We start from the raw sequence: 22,112 nt of genomic DNA on the forward strand, positions 1-22,112 counted from the left end.
CGGAGGCCCCCTCCCCTGCTATCTATCTTCCTGAATATTGCCTCAGATTCATTTCTCCGCACATCCTACCTTCCAGAATGTGGTCGCTTTTCTGTTCAGAGAGTTGTTGCTATTCTTTTCTTCAATCTCCTGTTGAATTTGTAGGTGTTCAGAATGGTTTGATCCTTCTCTAGCTGAATTCCTGGAACCAGACAAAATCCAAGTCTCCTACTCCACCACCATCTTTCTCCGCCCCACCCCCAGACTTTTTAAAAGATTTTTAAGATTTTATTTATTTATTTGACAGAGAGATAGTGAGCGTAGGAACACAAACAGGGGGAGTGGGAGAGGTAGAAACAGGCTTCCCAGTGAGCAGGGAGCCTGATGTGGGGCTCGATCCCAGGACCCTGGGATCATGACCTAAGCCAAAGGCAGCTGCTTAACAACTGAGCCATCCAGGTGTCCCTCTCCTCTAGGATTTTGATGGATTCACATTGAGGTCTTTCACCCATTTTAAGTTTACTTTTGTGTATGGTGTAAGAAAGTCATCCAGTTTCATTCTTCTGCATGTGGCTATCCAATTTTCCCAACTCAATTTGTTGAAGAGACTCTTTTTTCCTGCTTTGTCAAAGATTAGTTGACCATAGAGTTAAGGGTTCATTTCTGCATTTTCTATTCTGTTTCATTGACCTATGTGTCTGTTTTTGTGCCAGTTCCGTACTGTCTTGATGTTTACAGCTTTGTAATACAGCTTGAAATCCAGAATTGTGATGCCACCAGCTTCAATTTTCTTTTTCAACATTCCTTTGGCTATTTGGGGTCTTTTCTGGTTCTATACAAATTTTAGGATTGTGTGTTCCAGCTCTGTGAAAACTGCTGATGGTATTTTGATAGGGATTGCATTGAATGTGTAGACTGCTTTGGGTAGCATAGACATTTTAACAATGTTTGTTCTTCCAGTCCATGAGTATGGAATGTTTTTCCATTTCTTTGTGTCTTCTTCTATTTCTTTCATAAGTGTTGTATAGTTCTCAGAGTACAGATCCTTTATCTCTTTCATTAGGATTCCTAGGTATCTCATGGTTTTTGGTGCAATTGTAAATAGGATTGATTCCTTGATTTCTCTTTCTTCTGCTTCATTTTTAGTGTATAGAAATGCAACTGACCTCTGTGCATTGATTTTTTTTAAAGATTTTATTTATTTATTCATGAGAGAGAGAGAGAGAGAGGCAGAGGGAGAAGCAGGCTCCCAAGGAGCAGGGAGTCTGATGCGGGACTCGATCCCAGGACGCTGGGATCATGACCTGAGCCGAAGGCAGACGCTTAACCATCTGAGCCACCCAGGCGCCCCTGTGCATTGATTTTATATACTGCAACTTTTCTGAATTCCTGTATCAGTTGTAGGAGTTTTTGGTGGAGCCTTTTGGGTTTTCTACATAGAGTATTATGTCATCTGCAAGGAGTGAGAGTTTGACTTCTTTGCTGATTTGGATGCCTTTGATTTATTTTTGTTGTCTGATTGTGTAGGCTAGGACTTCCAGTACTGTGCTGAACAACATTGGTGAGAATGGACATCCCTTTTTTGTTCCTGACCTTAGGGGAAAAGCTCTTAATTTTTCCCTGTCCAGGATGATATTCACTTTATTTTTCCTATATGGTTTTTATGATATTTAGGTATGTTCCCTCTCTCCCTAGACAGTGGAGAGTTTTTATCAAGAAAGGATGCTTTTTCTGCATCTACTTAGAGGATCATATGATTCTTAGATTCTTATCCTTTCTTTTATTACTTTCATGTATCACATTCATTGATTGGTGGATGTTGAACCAAATTTACAGCCCAGGAATAAATCTCACTTGGTCATGGTGAATAATCCTTTTAATGTAAAGTCGGATTCTATTAGCTAGTATCTTGGTGAGAATTTTGGCATCCATGTTCATCAGGGATATTGGTCTGTAATTCTCCTTTTTGATGGAGTCTTTGGTTTAGGGATCAAGGTAATGCTGGCCTTGTATAATGAGTTTGCAAGTTTTCCTTCCATTTCAATTTTTTGAAACAGTTTCAGAAGTGTATGTATTAATTATTCTTTAAAGATTTTGTAGAATTCTCCTGGGAGGCCATCTGGCCCTGTACTCTTGTTTCTTGGGAAATTTTTGATTACTGCTTCAATTTCTTTGCTGGTTATGGGTTTGTTCAAATTTTCTATTTCTTCCTGTTTCAGTTTTCGTTGTTTATATGTTTGTAGGAATGTATCTATTTCTTCCAGTTGCCTAATTTGTTAGCATATAATTGCTTATAATATTCTTCTAATGTTTTTGTATTTCTGTGGTGTTGGATATGTTCTCTCCTCTTTCATTTATGATTTTATTTATTTGGGTCCTTTCTTTTTTCTTTTTGATAAATCTAGCTAGGGGCTTATCAGTCTTATTAATTCTTTCAACAAACCAGCTCCTAGTTTCATTTATCTGTTGTACTGTGTTTTTGATTTCTATATCATTGATTTCTGCTCTAATCTTTATTATTTCTCTTCTCCTGCTGGATTTAGACTTTATTTGTTGTTCTTTTTCCAGCTTCTTTAGGTGTAAGGTTAGGTTGTGCATTTGAGACTTTCTAGTTTCTTGAGAAAGGCCTGTATTGCCATATACTTCCCTCTTAGGACTGCCTTTGCTAAATCCCAAAGGTTCTGAACTGTTGTGTTTTCATTTTCACTTGCTTCCATGTATTTTTTTGAATTATTCTTTAATTTCCTAGTTGAGCCATTCATTCTTTAGTAGGATATTCTTTAACTTCCATGTTTGTGGTCCTTCCAATTTTTTTTTTTTCCTGTGGTTGACTTTAAGTTTTAAAGTATTGTGGTCTGAAAATATGCATGGTATGATCTCAGTCTTTTGGTACCTGTTGAGACCTTATTTGTGACCCAGTATATGATCTATTCTGGAGAATGTTCCATGTGCACTCAAGAAGGGTATGTATTCTGCTGATTTAGAATGAAATGCTCTGAATATATCTGTGAAGTCCATCTGCTCCAGGTTGTCATTCAAAGCCCTTGTTTCCTTGTTGATCTTCTGCTTAGATGTTCTGTCCATTTCTGTGAGTGGGGTGTTAATGTCCCCTACTGTTATTGTATTATTACCAATGAGTTTCTTTCACTTTGTTTTTAATTGGTTTATATATTTGGCTACTCCCATGTTGGGAGCATAGATAGATAGATAGATAGATAGATAGATAGATAGATATTTTTAAGATTTTATTTATTTATTTGACAGAGAGAGACATAGCGAGAGCAGGAACACAAGCAGGGGGAGTGGGAGAGGGAGAGGCAGGCCTCCCACCGAGCAGGGAGCCCGATGTGGGGCTCGATCCCAGGACCCTGGGATCATGACCTGAGCCAAAGGCAGATGCTTAACGACTGAGCCACCCAGGCGCCCCGGGAGCATATATATTTTTAATTGTAGATCTTCTTGTTAGATAAACTCTTTTATTATGATATAGTGCCCTTCTTCATCTCTTATTACAGTCTTTGGTTTAAAATCTAGTTTGTCTGATATAAGAGTAGATACTCCATCTTTCTTTTGGTGTCCATTGGCATGATAAATTTTTCTCCATCCCCTCATTTTCTTTCTTTTTTTTTTATTATGTTCAGTTAGCCATTGTATAGTACATCATCAGTTTTTGATGTAGTGTTCAATGATTCATCAGTTACACATAACACCCAGTTACACATAACACTCATCACAACATGTGCCCTCCTTAATACCTATCACCATCCCCTCATTTTCAATCTGGACGTGCCTTTGGCTCTATAATGAGTCTCCTGTAAGCAGCATATCAATGGTTCTTTTTTTTTTTATCCATTCTGACATCCTATGTCTTTTGATTGGGATGTTTAGTCCATTTACATTCAGAGTAATTATTGAAATATATGAATTTAGTGTCACTGTATGCAATGGTTTGTCTCCCCCTCTGTTTTCATTTTATTTTATTTTTCCTTACCTCTTAAGTCACTGTTCCTGTAGATTGTCTGTTTCCTTCTGGTCTTTTTTACTTTTGGCTTTCTCTCCGCTCAGTGAATCCCCTTTAATATTTCTTGCAATGCTGATTTAGTGTTCACAAAGTCCTTTAGTTTTTGTTTGTCTTGGAAACTCTTTATCTCTCCTATTCTGAATGATAACCTTACTGGATAGAGTATTCTTGGCTGCAGTTTTTTCCTATTCCTCATGTAGAATATATCATGCCACCCCTTTCTGGCTTGCCATGTTACTGTTGAAAAATCTCCAGATAGCGTTATGGATATTCCCTTGTAAGTTAAGGAGTTCTTTTGTTTTGCTGCTTTTTAAAGTTTTTCTTTATCACTATATTTTGCCAAATTAATTACAATATGTCTTGGTGTTGGCCTGCTTTTGTTGATTTTGATGGGAGTTCTCTATGCCTCTTCGATCTGGATGTTTATTTCCTTCCCCAGATTAGGTACGTTTTTAGCTCTTATTTCTCAAATTTTCTACCCCCTTTCTCTTTTCTTCTGGAACTCTTATAATATGAATGCTATAATATTTGATGGTGTCACTGTGTTCCCTCTGTATTCTCATGTAGCATAATTCTTCTTTCTCATGTTCAGATTATTTTCCATTATTTTGTTTTCTGTATCAATAATTATTCCTCTGCTTTTCCAGCCTGGTGTTTATTGCATTAAGCTTATGTCCAATTTCAGTTATTGCATTCTTCATTTCTGACTGTTTTCTAAATCTTTTTTCTGTGTAGGAAGTGCCTCCCTGAAGTCTTCCATTCTTTTCTCAAGCCCAGCGAGTATCCTTATGATCGGTGCTTTTAATTCTCCATCAGGCATGTTTTTGTTTGTTTGTTTGTTTTTTACATCTGTTTCACTTAGATCTCTGGCCATGGCCTTCTCCTGTTCTTTCATTTGGGATAAATTCCTCCATCTTGGCATTTTGTCTAATTCTCTGCCTTCTTTTCTGTGTTAGAAAAGCCCGTTATGTTTCCTGCTCTTGAAAGTAATGGCTTTTTGAAGAACAGGTCATATAGTGTTCAGGGCCTGGTGCTTCAGTGAGTGTTTCTGATGTGTGCTTAGTGTCCTGTCCTGTTGTGTTTTGGCTGCACTGTCCTTCAGGCCAGTCATTTGCAATGGCTCTCCTTGCCTGCAGTGGGCAGTGTTTGGTCCTTGGCCTCTGCATGGCTAGTTTTAACTAGGCGTGCTCTGGTCTCCTTGTGAAATGAGACCTGATATTACTTCCATGAGAGTTGAGGCCTTGCAGAACTCTCTGGTTGGGAGACATGGTGTAGGCAAGGATTTGTATTGATCTTCTGGGGGAGTGGCCTGCCACACTGGGACTGAGGCAAACTTGACTGAAGATGGCCGTTCTGCCAGAGCACAGGGATGTGGGACTTGGTATAAGCAAGTTAGGCAACCAGTGTCTGCATTGGGCTCCTTCTACCAGGTGGCTCTGTGTTTATGCTGAGGATGAGGGGAGGAAAATGTTGCCAGCCATCTCCTTTGTACCCGGAGAGGTGTCTCCATGAATGCTGCCTCTCAGAGAAGAGACAATAATCTCCTTCCTGTGTTCCTCAGGTATTTTTCAGATATTTCTTTTCATGCCTTTTGCCTCTGGGTTTTTTGCCTGTCTTCTCCCCAGGAACAGTGCAGTGTTCTTCTGCCTCTATCCCAGCCAAGTATACTGGCCTTTTAAATGGCAGGCTTTAGAGATGTAGTGTGGACAAAGGTTTCTGCTGGTCTTCTGGGGGAGGGGCCTGCTGCACTGGGACTAAGGCAAGTTTGACTGAGAAGGGCAGTCTCGCCAGAGCACAGGGGTGTGTGATTGCTGTAAGCAAGTTAGGCAGCCATTGTCAGTGCTTTGCTGCTTCTGGTAGGTGGCTCTGTATTTATGCTCAGGGGCAGAGCAGGGAAATGGTGCCAACCAGCTCCTTTGTTCCTGGAGAGGTGTCTCAGTGAATGCTACCTCTCAGGAAGCTCTAAGAAGAACAAATAATCTCCCAACTGTGTGCGCCAGGCATTCTTCAAATCACTGTTTCCATGTCTTATGCCCTAGGTTTTTTCCTGCCTTTTGTCCAGGAACAGGGCAGTGCTCTCCAAGCTCTATCTTAGCCAAGCCCACTGACCTTTAAATCTCCAGGCTTTATGTCCCAGTGGTTGCAAGAACTGGCAAAATTCAGCCCCTTTTGTTTTCCAAGCCAATGGCTTTTGGGAAAATTTCTCATTCTGCATTCCCCTGTGTGTTTCACTATTTCTCACCCTTCTCTGAAACCACTGCTCCCTCCCCTCCACAGCACCCAAAGTCTGTTTTTTCCCTAAACCATGCCTCCACACTTCCTACCTTCTTTGATGTGGCTTCTTATCTTCCTAGTTGTGGAGTTTGATTTGTCAGTCTTCAGGTCAATGTCTGGGTATTTAGGGAGAATTGAAAATTATTTAGTGTACATGGGACAAGAGGAGCCTATAGTCCTCCTACTCTGCTGCCATCTTCCCTCTCTTTTCTAGACAGTCTTCCTTTTTAAAAAAAATTTTATTTAAATTAAATTTAATTAACATATAGTATATTATTAATTTCAGAGGTAGAATTCAGTGACTCATCAGTTGCGTATAACACCCAGTGCTCATTCCATCAAGTGCCCTCCTTAATGCCCATCACCCAGTTACCACATTCCCCCACCCACCTTGCTTCTAGCAACCCTGTTTGTTTTCTATAGTTAAGAGTCTCTTGGGGCGCCTGGGTGGCTCAGTCGTTAAGCATCTGCCTTCGGCTCAGGTCATGGTTCCAGGGTCCTGGGATCGAGCCCCGCATTGGGCTCCCTGCTCGGCCGGGAGCCTGCTTCTCCCTCTCCCACTCCCCCTGCTTGTGTTCCCCTCTCTCGCTGTGTCTCTCTCTGTCAAATAAATAAAAAAATCTTAAAAAAAAAAAAGAGTCTCTTATGGTTTATCTCCTCTTTTTTCTTTTTTTCTTTTTCTTTTTTAAATTTTATTATGTTATGTTAGTCACCATACAATACATTATTAGTTTTTGATGTAGTGATCCACGATCCATTGTTTTCGTATAACGCCCAGTGCTCAATGCAGTACCTGCCCTCCTTAATACCCATCACTGGGCTAACCAATCACCCCTCCCCCCTCCCCTCTAAAACCCTGTTTGTTTCTCAGGTCCATAGTCTCTCATGGTTCATCTCTCCCTCCAATTCCCCTCGCCCATTTTTCCCTTCCTTCTCCTAATGTCCTCCATGATATTCCTTATGTTCCACAAATAAGTGAAACCATATGATAATTGGCTTTCTCTGCTTGACTTATTTCACTTAGCATAATCTCCTCCAGTCCCATCCATGTTGATGTAAAAGTTGGGTATTCATCTTTTCTGATGGCTGAGTAATATCCCATTGTATATATGGACCACATCTTCTTTATCCATTCATCTGTTGAAGGGCATCTCGGCTCTAGCAACAGTTCGGCTATTGCAGACATTGCTGCTATGAACATTGGGGTGCATATGGCCCTTCTTTTCACTACATCTGTGTCTTTGGGGTCAATACCCAGTAGTGCAATTGCTGGGTCATAGGGTAGCTCTATTTTTAATTTTTTGAGGCACCTCCACACTGTTTTCCAAAGTGGCTGTACCAACTTGCATTCCCTCCAACAGTGTAAGAGGGTTCCCCTTTCTCCACAACATCTCCAACGTTTGTTGTTTCTTTCCCTGTCCATTTTTGCCATTCTAAGTGGTGTAAGGTGGTATCTCAATGTGGTTTTGATTTGGATTTCCCTGATGGCTAATGATGATGAACATTTTTTCCATGTGTCTGTTAGCCATTTCTATGTCTTCTTCAGAGAAGTGTCTGTTCATCTCTTCTGTCCACTTTTTGACTTGATTATTTGTTTTTTGGGTGTTGAGTTTGAGAAGTTCTTTATAGATCTTGGATACCAGCCCTTTGTCTGTAGTGTCATTTGCAAATATCTTCTCCCATTCTGTGGGTTGCCTCTTTGTTTTGTTGACTGTTTCCTTTGCTGTGCAGAAGATTTTTATCTTGATGAAGTCCCAAAAGTTCATTTTTGCTTTTGTTTCACTAGCTGTTGGAGATGTATCTTGAAAGAAGTTGCTGTGGCCAATGTCAAAGAGGTTACTGCCTATGTTCTCCTCTAGGATTTTGAAGGATTCCTGTCTCACATTGAGGTCTTTCATCCACTTTGAGTTTATCTTTGTGAATGGTGTTAAAGAATGGTCGAGTTTCATTCTTCTGCATGTGGCTGTCCAATTTTCCCAGCACCATTTATTGAAGAGACTGTCTTTTTTCCATTGCATGTTTTTTCCTGCTTTCTCAAAGATTATTTGACCATAGAGTTGAAGGTCCATATCTGGGTTCTCTATTCTGTTCCATTGGTCTGTATGTCTGTTTTTGTGCCAGTACCATGCTGTCTTGATGATCACAGCTTTGTAATATAGCTTGAAATCAGGCAACGTGATGCCCCCAGCTTTGTTTTTCTTTTTCAACATCTCCTTGGTGATTCGGGGTCTTTTCTGATTCCATACAAATTTTAGGATTGTTTGTTCCAGCACTTTGAAAAATGTCATTGGAATTTTGATTGGGATGGCATTGAAGGAATAGATTGCTCTGGGTAGCATAGACATTTTAACAATGTTTATTCTTCCAATCCATGAGCATGGAATATTTTTCCATCTTTTTGTGTCTTCTTCAATTTCTTTCATGAGTGTTTTGTAGTTCCTAGAGTAGAGATCCTTTACCTCTTTGGTTAGTTTTATTCTGAGGTATCTTATGGTTTTTGGTGCTTTGTAAATGGAATCATTTCTCTAATTTCTCTTTCTACAGTTGCATTGTTAGTGTATAAGAAAGCAACTGATTTCTGTGCATTGATTTCGTATCCTGACGCATTACTGAATTGCTGGATGAGTTCTAGGAATTTGGGGGTGGAGTCTTTTGGGTTTTCCACATAAAGTATCATGTCATATATGAAGAGAGAGAGTTTGACTTCTTCTTTGCCAATTTGAATACCTTTTATTTCTTTTTGTTGTCTGATTGCTGTTGCGAGGACTTCTAGTACTATGTTGAACAACAGTGGTGAGAGTGGGCACCCTTGACGTGTTCCTGATCTTAAGGGAAAGGCTCTCAGCTTTTCCCCATTGAGGATGATATTCACTGTGGGTTTTTCATATATGGATTTTATGAGCTTGAGGAATGTTCCCTCTATCCCTATACGCTGGAGGGTTTTAATCAGGAAAGGATGTTGTATTTTGTCAAATGCTTTTTCTGCATCAATTGAGAGGACCATATGGTTCTTCTCCCTCCTTTTATTAATGTGTTCTTTCACATTGATTGATTTGCGAATGTTGAACGAAACTTGCATCGCAGGGATAAATCCCATGTGGTTGTGGTGGATGATCCTTCTAATGTATTGTTGGATCCTATTAGCTAGGATTTTGTTGAGGATTTTTGAGTCGATATTCATCAGGGATATCGGTCTGAAATTCTCCTTTTTGATGGGGTCTTTGCCTGGTTTGGGGATTAAGGTAATGCTGGCCTCATAGAAGGAGTTTGGAAGTTTTCCTTCTGTTTCTATTTTTTGAAACACCTTCAGTAGAATAGGTATTATTTCTTCTTTGAATGTTTGGTAGAATTCCCCAGGGAATCCATCAGGCCCTGGACTCTTGTTTTTTGGGAGGTTTTAGATCACTGCTTCAATCTTGTTACTGGTTATTGGCCTATTCAGGTTGTCAATTTCTTCCTGTTTCAGTGTTGGCAGCTTCTAGGTTTCTAGGAAGGCCTCCATTTCATCCAGATTGCTCGGTTTATTGGCATATAGTTGTTGATAATAATTTCTAATAATTGTTTCTATTTCTTTGGTGTTAGTCGTGATCTCTCCCCTTTCATTCATAATTTTATTAATTTGGGTCCTTTCTCTTTTCTTTTGGATAAGTCTGGCCAGTGGTTTATCAATCTTACTAATTCTTTCAAAGAACCAGCTTCTAGTTTCATTGTTCTGATCTACTGTGTTTCTGGTTTCTAATTCATTGATTTCTGCTCTAATTTTAATTATTTATCTTCTAATATGTGGCTTAGGCGTCGTTTGTCGCTTTTTCTGTAGTTCTTTAAGGTGTAAAGTTAGTTGGTGAATTCGGGATTTTTATATTTTTTTGAACGAGGCTTGGATGGCTATGTATTTCCCCCTTAGGACCGCCTTTGCAGTATCCTATTGGTTTTGGACCAATGTGATTTCGTTCTCATTGATTTCATGAATTGTTTAAGTTCTTCTTTGATTTCTTGGTTGACCCAAACATTCTTGAGCAGAGTGGTCTTTAGCTTCCAAGTGTTTGAATTTCTGCCAAATTTTTTCTTGTGGTTGAGTTCCAGTTTTAGAGCATTGTGGTCTGAGAATATGCAGGGAATAATCTCAATCTTTTGGTATCGGTTGAGACCTGATTTGTGACCCAGTATATCATCTATTCTGGAGAAAGTTCCATGTGCGCTCGAGAAGAATGAGTGTTTTGTTGTTTTATGTTGGAATGTTCTGTAAATATCTATGAGGTCCACTTGGTCCAATGTATCATTCAAAGCTCTTGTTTCCTTGTTGATTTTCTGCTTAGATGATCTGTCCATTGCTAAGAGTGGAGTATTGAGGTCTCCTACAATTAACGTATTGTTATCAATATGACCCTTTTTTTTGGTTAACAGTTGGCTTATGTAGATGGCTGCTCCCATGTTGGGGGCATAGATATTTACAATTGGTAGATCTTCTTGTTGGATAGACCCTTTAAGAATGATACAGTGTCCTTCTGTGTCTCTAACTACAGACTTTAGTTTAAAATCTAATTTGTCTGATATAAGAATTGCACCCCACCTTTCTTTGGAGGTCCGCTGGAATGGAAGATAGATCTCCATCCCTTCACTTTCAGCCTGGATGTATCTTTAGGTTCAAAATGAGTCTCTTATAGGCAGCATATGGATGGGTCCTGTCTTTTTATCCAATCTGCAACCCTGTGCCGTTTTATGGGAGTGTTTATGCCATTCACGTTGAGAGTGATTATTGAAAGATATGAATTAATTGTCATCATGTTGCCTGTGAAGACGTTGTTTTTATAGATTGTCCCTGTAAATTTCTGTTGTAGATCACTCTTGGGGTCTTTCTTCTTTTATAGAACCCCCCTTAATATTTCTTGCAGGGCTGCCTTAGTGGTCATACATTCTTTCAACTTCTGCCGGTCGTGGAAGCTCTGCATCTCTCCATCCATTCTAAATGACAGCCTTGCCAGATAAAGTATTCATGGCTGCATGTTCTTCTCATTTAGTACCCTGAATATGTCTTGCCCGGCCTTTCTGGCTTGCCACGTCTCTGTGGATAGGTCTGACGTTATTCTGATGTTCCTCCTTCTGTACATAAGGAATCTCTTCCCCCTAACTGCCCTGAGGATGGTTTCCTTGGTTCTAAGATTTGCAAGTTTTACTATTACATGCCGAGGTGTTGGCCTGTTTTCCTTGATCTTAGGAGGGGTCCTCTCTGCCTCTAGGACTCGAATGTCTGTTTCATTCCCCAGATTAGGGAAGTTCTCAGATACGATTTGCTCTAATACATCTTCTAGCCCTCTCTCTCTCTCCACTCCCTCCGGGATTCCAATTATTCTGACATTGGAATGCCTCATGGTGTCACTTATTTATCTGATTCTATTTTCATGGATTCTGAGTTGTTTTTCCCTGGCCTCCTCTTTTCCCTTTTTATCTATTATATTTTCTTCCATGTCGCTTATTCTCTCTTCTGTCTCAGTTACCCTGTCTGTTAGATTATCTAGATTGGATTGGATCTCATTGATAGGATTTTTAAGTTCTGCCAATTCAGCTTTTATTTCTGCCCTTAGAGACTCTATGTTGCCATTAATTGATTTCTCCATTCTGGCCATTGTCTTCACAATTGCTAGCCTGAATTCCATCTCCGACATCTTGGTTATATCTGCATCTATTTGTAAATCTGCAGCATAAGTCATAATCTCTGAGTCTTTTCTGTTTTGGGGGTCCTCCTCCTAGTCATTCTGTTGATGGGTGTTTGAGGGAATGTATAGAGTCCAAATTATTGACCAGAACCCAAGCAAGATGCACCTGTTTTCTTGGGACCTTAGGGTTGCTGGCCTCTTGTTTTCCCAGCCTGTCTTCTGTGGGAGGAGCCTGCTGCACTGTTACTCAGGCAACCCTGTTTGGGCGGAGTTGCCCTATGCCCCTGTGGTGGGGGATGGGCTCAGTGGGAATCAGTCTTTGGGGCTTTTGTTCTCTGGAGCCTTTCCCTGGCGGCTTTCTGGATCTCTTCCATGAGTCAGAGCAGAAGAGACCATTTCCAACCCTCTGCCTCAGAGCAGAGAGACCTCAGTCTGTTCTTCGCTGAGCTCTCCAGGCCACACTGTCTCCGTTTCTGTCCATGCTGCTATAAACTGCAGCGTCCTGGGTTGTGCGCCCCTCGGCAGTGCTTCCAGTCCTGCCTCCAGGTGGGGGCATGTCTCTGCCCTTTGTGCTTCTAAAACCACCAGCCGCTCCCAGTTTGTGCGCACACGACTCTGCCACTCGGGGTTTCCACCCCGGGGGTTGCAGTTCACTGGCGCAACCCCGGCGCTCCGGGTTTCCGTCTCGGAGGCTGCAAGTTTGCGTGCGCGTGACCATCGCTCTGGGTTTCTGTCCGGGGGGCTGTGGTTCACATGCACGCAACTTCGCCGGTCTGGTTTTCCACCCTGGGGGCTGCCCTAAAGTCCTTTCCCGACGCTACAGGTCTGCGAGTCTGTGTCCCGTCCGCAGCGCTCGAGGCTGTCACTCACCGGCGGTGTAGGATCCCCACATCCAGGCACCCTCCCGCTGCTGTTTATCCTCCAATATCTGCCCGCAGAATCACGGCTCTCCACTTCGTACCTCAAAACCAACTACCTGCGATGTTCTGTTTGTAGAGATCCAGATCTTCTTACATCTCAGGCTGGTTTTGTGGGTGCTCAGAGTGGTCTGGTAGATATCCAGCTCAATTCCAGGGACCAGTTGAAATAGGGTCCCCTACTCCTCCGCCATCTTTCCGCCCTCCTCTATCTCCTCTTTTTTCATCTTATTTTATATTTCCTTCCCTTCTCCTATGTTCACCTGTTATATTTCTTAAATTCCACATATGAGTAAAATCATATGGTATTTGTCTTTCTCTTGACTTATTTCACTTAGCATAATACCATCTAGTTCCATCCACAGCGTTGCAAAGGGCAGGATTTCATTCTTTTTGATGGCTGAGTAATATTCCACTGTATATATCTACCACATCTTCTTTGCCATTCGTCTGTCTATGGACATCTGAGTTCTTTCCATATTTTGGCTATTGTGAACATTGTTGCTATGAACATTGGGATTCATGTGCCCCTTGGAATCACTATGTCCATATCCTTTGGATAAATACCTAGTAGTGCAATTGCTGGATCATAGGGTAGCTCTATTTTCAACTTTTTGAAGAACCTCCATCCTGTTTTCTGGAGTGGCTGTACCAGCTTGCATTCCCACCAGCAGTGTAAGAGGGTTCCCCTTTCTCTGCATCCTCACCAACATCTGTTGTTTCTTGAGTTGTTAATTTTAAGCATTCTGACTGGTGTGATGTGGTATCTCATTGTTCTTTTGATTTTTTTTTTCATGTGTCTGTTGGCCATTTGGATGTCTTTTTTGGAGACCTCACTATTCGTGTCTTCTGCCCATTTCTTGACTGGATTTTTGGGGGTTTTTTGTGTGTGTTGAGTTTGATAAGTTCTTTATAGATTTTGGATACTAGCCCTTTATCTGATAAGATATTTGCAAATATCTTCTCCCATCTCTTATGTTGCTTTTTAGTTTTATTGACCATTTCCTTTGCTGTACAGAAGGTTTTTATCTTGATCAAGTCCCAATAATTCATTTTTGCTTTTGTTTCCCTTTCCTTTGAAGACATGTCTAACAAAAGTTTGTTGCAGCCAAGGTTAAAGAAGTTGCTGCCTCTGTTCTCCTCTAGGATTTTGATGGATTCCTGTCTCACATTTAGGTCTTTCATCCATTTTGAGTTTATTTTTATGTATAGTATAAGAAAATGGTCCAGTTTCATTCTTCTGCATGTGGTTGTCCAATTTTCCCAACACCATTTGTTGAAGAGACTTAGACAGTCTTTCTAATCATCATATTTAATAGCTGTATGATATTCCATCAAGCTAAATGCACCAAAATATAATTATTACTAGCATTAGCTTTTAAGAAAAATAGTTGACACAACACTCTAGAGTTCCTCCATCCTATGGGCAGTTACATTTCTCCTCGTATATAGGTAATATTCCCTTGCTACAACACATATAATCTAACAGACAGAAAATGATGTTCCTGATAATGGCAATAAATAGCATATTTAGGGAATTAAGAAGCTACACTGACATCTCTACCAATTCTTTCTTTACTAGAACTCACTTTTTTCCTTCTTTTTCATTTCTGTTATATTCTATAGTGGTGTTGAGCTCTAGCATCCCTGCTATACTTTGGGGATGTGTTGCTAATTTGTTATTTTCCTGAGACCTTTCAAATAGGAGCAGTGAACAAAGCTATTAAGTATTTTCTGAACTGGCTTTTCAGGGGTTGAATGAGCTATCCAGGCTGGTTTCTTATGTCTTCCAGTGTGGTTACTTACCAGTACCTACTACTTAAGCAGAAATGACACGCTGATTTGACATTACCATTTTTTTCCAGCTGTGCTCACAGGCCTATCTTAGGGAGGAACATTGGGAGTGGGGTGAGGAAATCTCTGCCCCTTCCCCTAATGTCGAGATGGAAAAGTTCCTGCCGGATGATATGCTCACTTCTTTCCTTTCTCCACTATAGTTAATACACTTCCAAAGGTGATGGGGTAAGAGATGGAGGAGGGAGACAGAAGCAAGCAAACCCTGGGAGTTACATTCTGGCAGGTAGTTTATTCTTCTATCCCTTAGTCAAGGAATGCTTTCTAGGGAGGCAGAATTTTGGGAGCTACTTCAATAAAAGAAGTAGCACCTAGGGTATTCTGGAAATAGAGGGCATCTTTTTCCTGGTCAGAAATTGAATATGAATGAATACAGGACATCTTGAGCATGTCAGCCAAAGAGAACAGTAGCCATTAGTTATATATATGTCAACACAGGCACAGACTATTAATTTGCAAATTGTTGAAAGACACTTAGTATTTAATGGCTGAATTGGAGGGTGAGAAGTGATCACAGAAGTGAGATTTTGTAAAGGGCATTGAAGCCAGGAATGAGGATTTTCCTGGGGTATGCCGAGATGGATGATTACATTGGAAGCTGTGTTAAAAGGAGACAAAGTGGAGGTGTAGACAGTTGTTAGTCAGTCAGTACAATGTTCCTCATTAGGGCCTCAACACTTAAAGTGTTACAAAAATCACATTTAGCTTTTAGATGAAAGTAAGTGATCATAATTTAGTCTCACCAAGAACATTTTCATGTGCTAATGATTTCTAATGAGCACAGTGGCCATTAAAAGTTTACACCAGGGGCACCTGGGTGGCTCAGATGGTTAAGCGTCTGCCTTCGGCTCAGGTCATGATCCCAGGGTCCTGGGATCGAGCCCCACATCGGGCTCCCTGCTCAGTGGGGGGCCTGCTTCTCCCCTTCCCTCTGCTTCTCCCCCTGCTCATATTCTCTCTCTCTCTCTGTATCTCTCTATCTCGAATGAATAAATTAAAAAAAAAAGTTTATACCAATTGGTTCAGAATGGAAGATGGTGTTTTTTTTTCTTTTTTATTTCTTTTTTACCCTAACTTACAGTGTGCCCTAAGTCTGGTTGTATTACCTTAGTACTCTCTTATCAGATCAAGAATCTCTTTCATTGAATCTACCCTTTCATCAATGGCTAGCTGTATTAATTCATCTGTTTATTCATGAATGTATCCTGAGCACTTACTCTTTTAAAAACACCATGCTTGGGCACTTGTGGACTTGTTGTCCAAGCTCATCCAAATGATATCTGCTAGTCAGCTATCTTAGTTGGCTAAGACATTCTCTTTAAGGAATGGTTTTGCTTTGTTAATTCAAAGTTTTCCTGACTTGGCCTCTGTTTCCAAATTGTTGTCAATGTTATTAATACATTTTGGATGGGTCCTATAAGAAATGGGGACTTTTGAGATGTTAATGGATCTAGCTAAATCAATGACTACTAAAACGAGTAAAAATGTGCTTAACAGCTTCTGAGAAAAGGCCCTATGACTTTTGGGATCCTTGTCATAGAGAATGGAGGGGAAAGTTCTATACTCTGGATTCTGTACTCTGAAGAACTTTGCTTGTGATCCAGCTTTCCTAATAACTCACTGGTAGAGTGACTTCCTTCTTTCAAACTCAATTTCCTCATATGAAAAATAGAAATGATTATTGCCTGTCTATTTCATAAAGTAGGAATGAACCTTCTTAGTGCTTAATAAATGGTAAAGCCCTGATGGAGTCAGGAACATCCTCATCCTGGACTTTTCCTTTGTGTGCAGGGCTACCTGAAGCAATGCCGGAAGAGAAGGGACATGTTCAGTGATGAGCAACTGAAGATAATTTTTGGGAACATTGAAGACATCTACAGGTTTCAGATGGGCTTCGTGAGAGACCTGGAGAAACAGTACAACAATGATGACCCCCACCTCAGTGAGATAGGACCCTGCTTCCTGGAGCACGTAAGCATCTTCCTCCTTTGTAAGGGTTTTGAGAGGGGATAGGAAGAAATGGAAGGAGTGTCTGAACTGTCTGGTCCTGCTCAGCTTCCTTGTCCTGTGGTGGGGTATAGATTCCTATAACCCTGATGTAACCCCCTTGCCAGGGTATGAGGATTTAGGAAGGGTACTGTGATTTGGCCTAGGACTTTTTCTTTACCATTCCCTTCCCTTTTTTTGCTCCTTCAAGAAAGCTACCAGTAGGATTTTCTTCATTTTCTTTTTTCTGTACCTGTTGGGTTCAGTTTCTATGGGACTAACTGTTTTGGAAGAAACTCTGCACATATTCACTGCATGGAAAATCCAGGAATCTGAGAAATGTAGTCAGCATGAAAGTAGGCCCCTTCAAGACATATAGAGGAGAGCAACAAGGTAGAAGAAGTGACAAATATAGGAAAAGGGGCCATGTGACTTAGAGGAAGGAGGACTAGGAAACAGGAAAGCAAGGATTTGAGTCCTGTGTCTGTAATGACTGTCTAGGTAACTTTGGGTAAGTCCCTTACCTTCTTTGGGCTTCCTCATCTGGAATATAAGAAGGTTTCATTGCACACTTTTGTGGTTCTCTAATATTTTTTTTGGTTTCATTCACAGGTGACTTAGTTTTTCTGCCAATTCTTCTCCTTTGTATAAAGTATTTATTTTTAAAGACGTAATATGTGCACATGATACGAAATTCAAATGACACAGAAAAGTGTGCAACTAGAAGTAAATCTTTTTGCAAATTCCCCATATGTTTGTTTGGGGACTATCCCTAATACTGCTCTTATATTCAGTGATTTCCTAGAAGGACTCACATGAATCAGCATATAGTCATACTTGTGGTTATGATTTGTTATAGCTGAAGGATTCAAAGCAAAATCGGCAGAAGGAAAAGGCACATGGCACAAAGTCTGGAGGAAACTAGGGACAAGCTTCCAAGACACCTCTGCCAGTGGAGTCACATAGGATACATTCTCAATTCCCCTTGCAATAAGTTGTGACAACACATGTGAAATGTTTTCTACCAGAGAAACTCATTAGGGAATCAGTACCCAAGATTTTTATGGGGAACTGGTCATGTAGGCATGCTCTGCCTAGAATGTACCAACGTTCCAGACTCCCAGATGGGAAGCAGGTATTCAGCATAAGCCACATTGTGTATACAAACTGTGTAGGCACAGTGAGCCGCTCATGTCAGGGAATGATGAGAACCCTCTGGAGATCCAAGTTCCAAGATACCAGCCAAAAACCAACCTTCCAAGCAGGTCTTTCTAAGAATAGCAGTCTCAGGCCTGATAAGTTAACTTTTTCTGCACAGTATTTAAAATGGTTCAGCCATTTCAGAAAGCACCTGGGCAGTATTTACATGGGTATGACATAGTGTTGACATAGTGTATGACAACATGTATATGACATAGTGTTTCCATATTTATCCCAGGGAAATTCTTACAGAGGTTCATGAGGGAGCATTTGCAAGGCTGTTAATTGCATGGTGGTGTTGTGTGTGGTGGAGTGCAATTAGAAGCAACTTAGGTATTTACCACCAGGGGATGAATAACAAACATATAGAAGATGCTTACTGTGGGGTATTGTGTTGCAAGGAGCAATAGACTAGATGTATGTAGTTATAGTAACAAACAACAGACTAGATGTATGTAACTTATAGCAATATGTATAGATATCATAAACACAGTTTTGATTGGGAAAGTAGAATATAGAATAGTGGTTCTTTGTTGGAGCCTGCCCTGTGCATTGTAGTGTGTTTAACAGCATTCCTGTTCTCTACCCACTGAATGCCAGTAGTACCCCAACACCACTGAGTTGTGACAACCAAAAATGTCTCCAGACATTGTCAAGTGTCCCCTGGGGGACAAAAATTACCACTGATCTATTGAAATGATCACATGCTTTTACCCTTTAATCTATTAAAGTAGTGAATTTGGATTGAGTAATTTTTATATGTTAAACGAACATTGTATTGCTGGAATAAAGCCTACCTAATCATGGTATATTATCATTTATTTTACATGTTAGTTTGCCTTTTTAAAAAATATTGGATTGTTTATGCTTTTATTATTCAGTTCTATAATGTCATTTTTATCAGCTTTGTTTAGACGTAATTTACATACACTAAGATTCACCAATTTTTAGTGTATAATTTGATGAATTTTAACAAATGTATATAGTTGTATAACTACCATATAATCAAGATATAGAACATTTCTACCACTTCATTAAGTTTTCTTATTCTCCCTTGGTAGCCAATCCCTGTTCCCACTCCTGGCCCTTGCTAAACTGTGATCTGCTTTCTGTCACCATAATTTTACTTTTTCTACAGTGTCATATAAATGGAATCATACAGGGGTAGTCTTTGTGTTTAGCTTCTTTTACTTAACAGAATGTCTTTGATGTCATCCTGTTGTTCTATGTATCAGTAGTTGGTTCTTTTTTATTAGTAATATTCCATTGTATGAATATACCACCCATTCATACACTAGTGCATTCCAGGATATCTGGGTTGTTTACTAGGTTGCTTCCATCTGAGGGATTACTAGGTTTCATGTTATGTGTTTATTTTTGTTTGTTTGTTTTTTAACCATTCTAATAGATATGTAGTAGCATTTCCTTGTGATTTTAATTTGCATTTCCCTAATGGCTAATGATGTTAAGCATTTTTTCATGTACTTATTGGCTATCTGTATAAAATCTTTGGTGAAAGGTCTGTTCATGTCTTTTCCACACTTCTAAGTAGGTTGTTTTCTTATTGTTCAGTTTTGAGAGATTTTTAATTTATTGTTCATAAGTTGTTGGTCAGATATGTGAATCAGAAAGATTTTCTCCGAGTTTGTGGCTTAGCCTTTCATTTTCTTAACAGTATCTTTGAAAAGCATAAAATTTTAATTTTGTTGAAATTCAGTGTATCACTGTTTTCTTTAATGATTCATGTTTTTTGGGTCTTATTTAGGAAAACTTTGCCTAACCCAAGGTCACAAAGATTTTCTCCTGTTTTCTTATTAGAAGTTGTGTAGTTTTGTTTATTATATATAGGTCTATGATCTTTTTTCAGGTTATTTTTATATACGGTGCAAAATAAGGGTCACAGTTAATTTGTTTCCAAATGGATATCTAGTTTTGTTCCAGCATGGCTTATTGAAAATCTTAACTCCTACATTAAATTACTTGGACACATTGGTCAAAAATCAATCATATATATGGGGGTTTATTTCTAGGGAAATTATTATATTCCAGTGACCTATGTGAGTATTCATATACAAATACCATACTGTTATTTCTTATTGCTATTTTTAATTGAGATATAATTGACATATAATGTATTAGTTTTAGGTGTATGACATAATAATTTGATATTTTTATATATTGCAAAATGATCACAAAATGATCACAATAAGTCTAGCTAAGATCTATCACCATTCATAGGTTAAAAATATTCTCACACCATCTTGCTTAATGTAGCTTCATAGCCAGTCTTGAAAGCAGGTGGCATAAGTGCTCCAAATTAATTCTTCTTCAAAGCAATTTTGGCTATTATAGGTGATTTGTATCCTATAGAAATTTATCTCATTACAAGGAGTAATTTTTTCTCTTCTTTTTTTTTTTTTTTTAAGTAGGCTCCACATCGTGGAGCCTGATGTGGGGCTTGAACACATGAGCCTGAGATCAAGACCTGAGCTACATCAAGAGTCAGACTCTTAACCGACTGAGCCACCCAGTCGCCCCTTTCTCTTCTCTTTATTGTAACGAGAGATGGATATATGAGATGATAGATGTTATCCTATTACATAATCATTTCACAACATATATATTCAAACTATCACGCTGTACACCTTAAATTTATACAGTGATGTATGTCCATTTTTTCTCAGTAAAACTGGGGGAAAATCAGCTTGCTAAAGTTCTACCAAAAAACAAACAAGCAAAAAAACACTGCAAGCGTTTTGATTAGGATAGAATTAAATCTGTATATCAATTTTGGGAAAATTTGTAGACTTTCAGCACTATGAACAAATATCTATCTATCTATGTTTCTATAATTTCTTCTAGCATTGTTGCTAGCTTTCATGGTATAAATCTTGACCTTATTTTTAAAAATTGATTTCTAGGTGTTTTTTTTTTTTTTTGCTGCTACTGTAAGAGTATTTTTATTTCAATTTCCTATAGTTTGTTGCTATGATAGATAAATACAATTGATAAACACAAGATAAATACAACTGATTTTTGTGTATTGATATTGAATCCTGACATAATACTGAATTTAATAATTGGTTATAATATTTTATATCGATTCCTTAGGATTTTATACACTTACAATTATATCGTTTCATTTCTGAACAAAGACAGTTTATTTCTTCATTTTATTTTTGTTTTTTTTTTTTAAATTTTTACAAATAGTTGACACGCAATGCTACATTACTTTTTATTTCCTCATATCCAATCTATATGCCTTCTCTTTCCTTTTCTTATGTTATTGCACTGGTGAAATGGTAAAAGCAGGCATCTTTTGTTCTGTACTTGATCTTAGGGACAAGCATTCAATATTTCACCATTGAGAATGATTTTAGCTTTAGGTTTTTCATGGTTGGCCTTTATCATATTGGGGGCATTTCTCTCTAATCCTAGTTTCCTGGTGGTTTTTTATTATATATATGTTTTTTTCACATACTCATGTATCTACTGAAATGATCATATGATTTTTCATTTTATTATTTTAATATAGTGAATTGGATTGGGATAAATCGCACTTAATCATGGTGTATCATGCTTTTAATATACTATTTTGCTTTTTAAAAAAATTTGGTTGTTTGTCCTAAAAAGGTGAGAGACAAACACTGCATAATGACAATAGGCTTTAGAGAATTCAGTGACTCCATCAAGTGTAATAAAATTTGCATTAAAGGGATCTCAGAAGAAGAAAGAGAAGTGACAGGGGGTCAGAAAATATATTTGAGGAAGTAATAGCTGGAAAATTCCCAAATCTGGGGAAGGAAAGAGAGATCCAGAATCAGGAGGTACAGAGAGTCCCCCCTCCAAATTCAACCCAAGGACATCATCACCAAGACACATAGTAATTAAATTGGCAAAAAATAGTAATAAAGAAAGAATTTTAAATGTTGCAAGAAAAAAGAAGGCTGCATACAAAGAAAAACCCATAAGCCTGTCAGAGGATTTTTTAGCAGAAATTTTATATACCAGAAGGAAGTAGTCTAAATATTCAAAGTGCTGAAAGAAAAAAAATCTGCCACCAAGAATACCTTATCCAGCAAGGCTATCATTCAGAATATAAGGAGAGATAGAGTTTCCCAGACAAACAAAAGTTAAGAGAATTCATGACCACTAAGTCAGACCTACAAAAAATGTTAAGGAGCATTCTGTAAGTGGAAACCAAATACCATTAGTAAGAGTATGAAA

The 22,112-nt window shown here is 39.1% G+C and overlaps 1 protein-coding gene across 3 annotated transcripts in view; it reads left to right on the plus strand.

Moving 5' to 3' along the window:
* ARHGEF9 (Cdc42 guanine nucleotide exchange factor 9) overlaps positions 1-22,112 on the plus strand; it is a 185,906-nt gene that overhangs the window by 85,573 nt on the left and 78,221 nt on the right. For all 3 annotated transcript variants that reach the window (XM_021678640.1, XM_044911661.1, XR_002479737.1), the window contains one exon: positions 16,491-16,670. In XM_021678640.1, coding sequence (XP_021534315.1) covers positions 16,491-16,670 — 180 coding nt within the window. The remainder of the gene's footprint in view (positions 1-16,490; positions 16,671-22,112) is intronic.

This window comes from Neomonachus schauinslandi, chromosome X, assembly GCF_002201575.2.
Source record: "Neomonachus schauinslandi chromosome X, ASM220157v2, whole genome shotgun sequence".
NCBI classification, from domain to species: domain Eukaryota; kingdom Metazoa; phylum Chordata; class Mammalia; order Carnivora; family Phocidae; genus Neomonachus; species Neomonachus schauinslandi.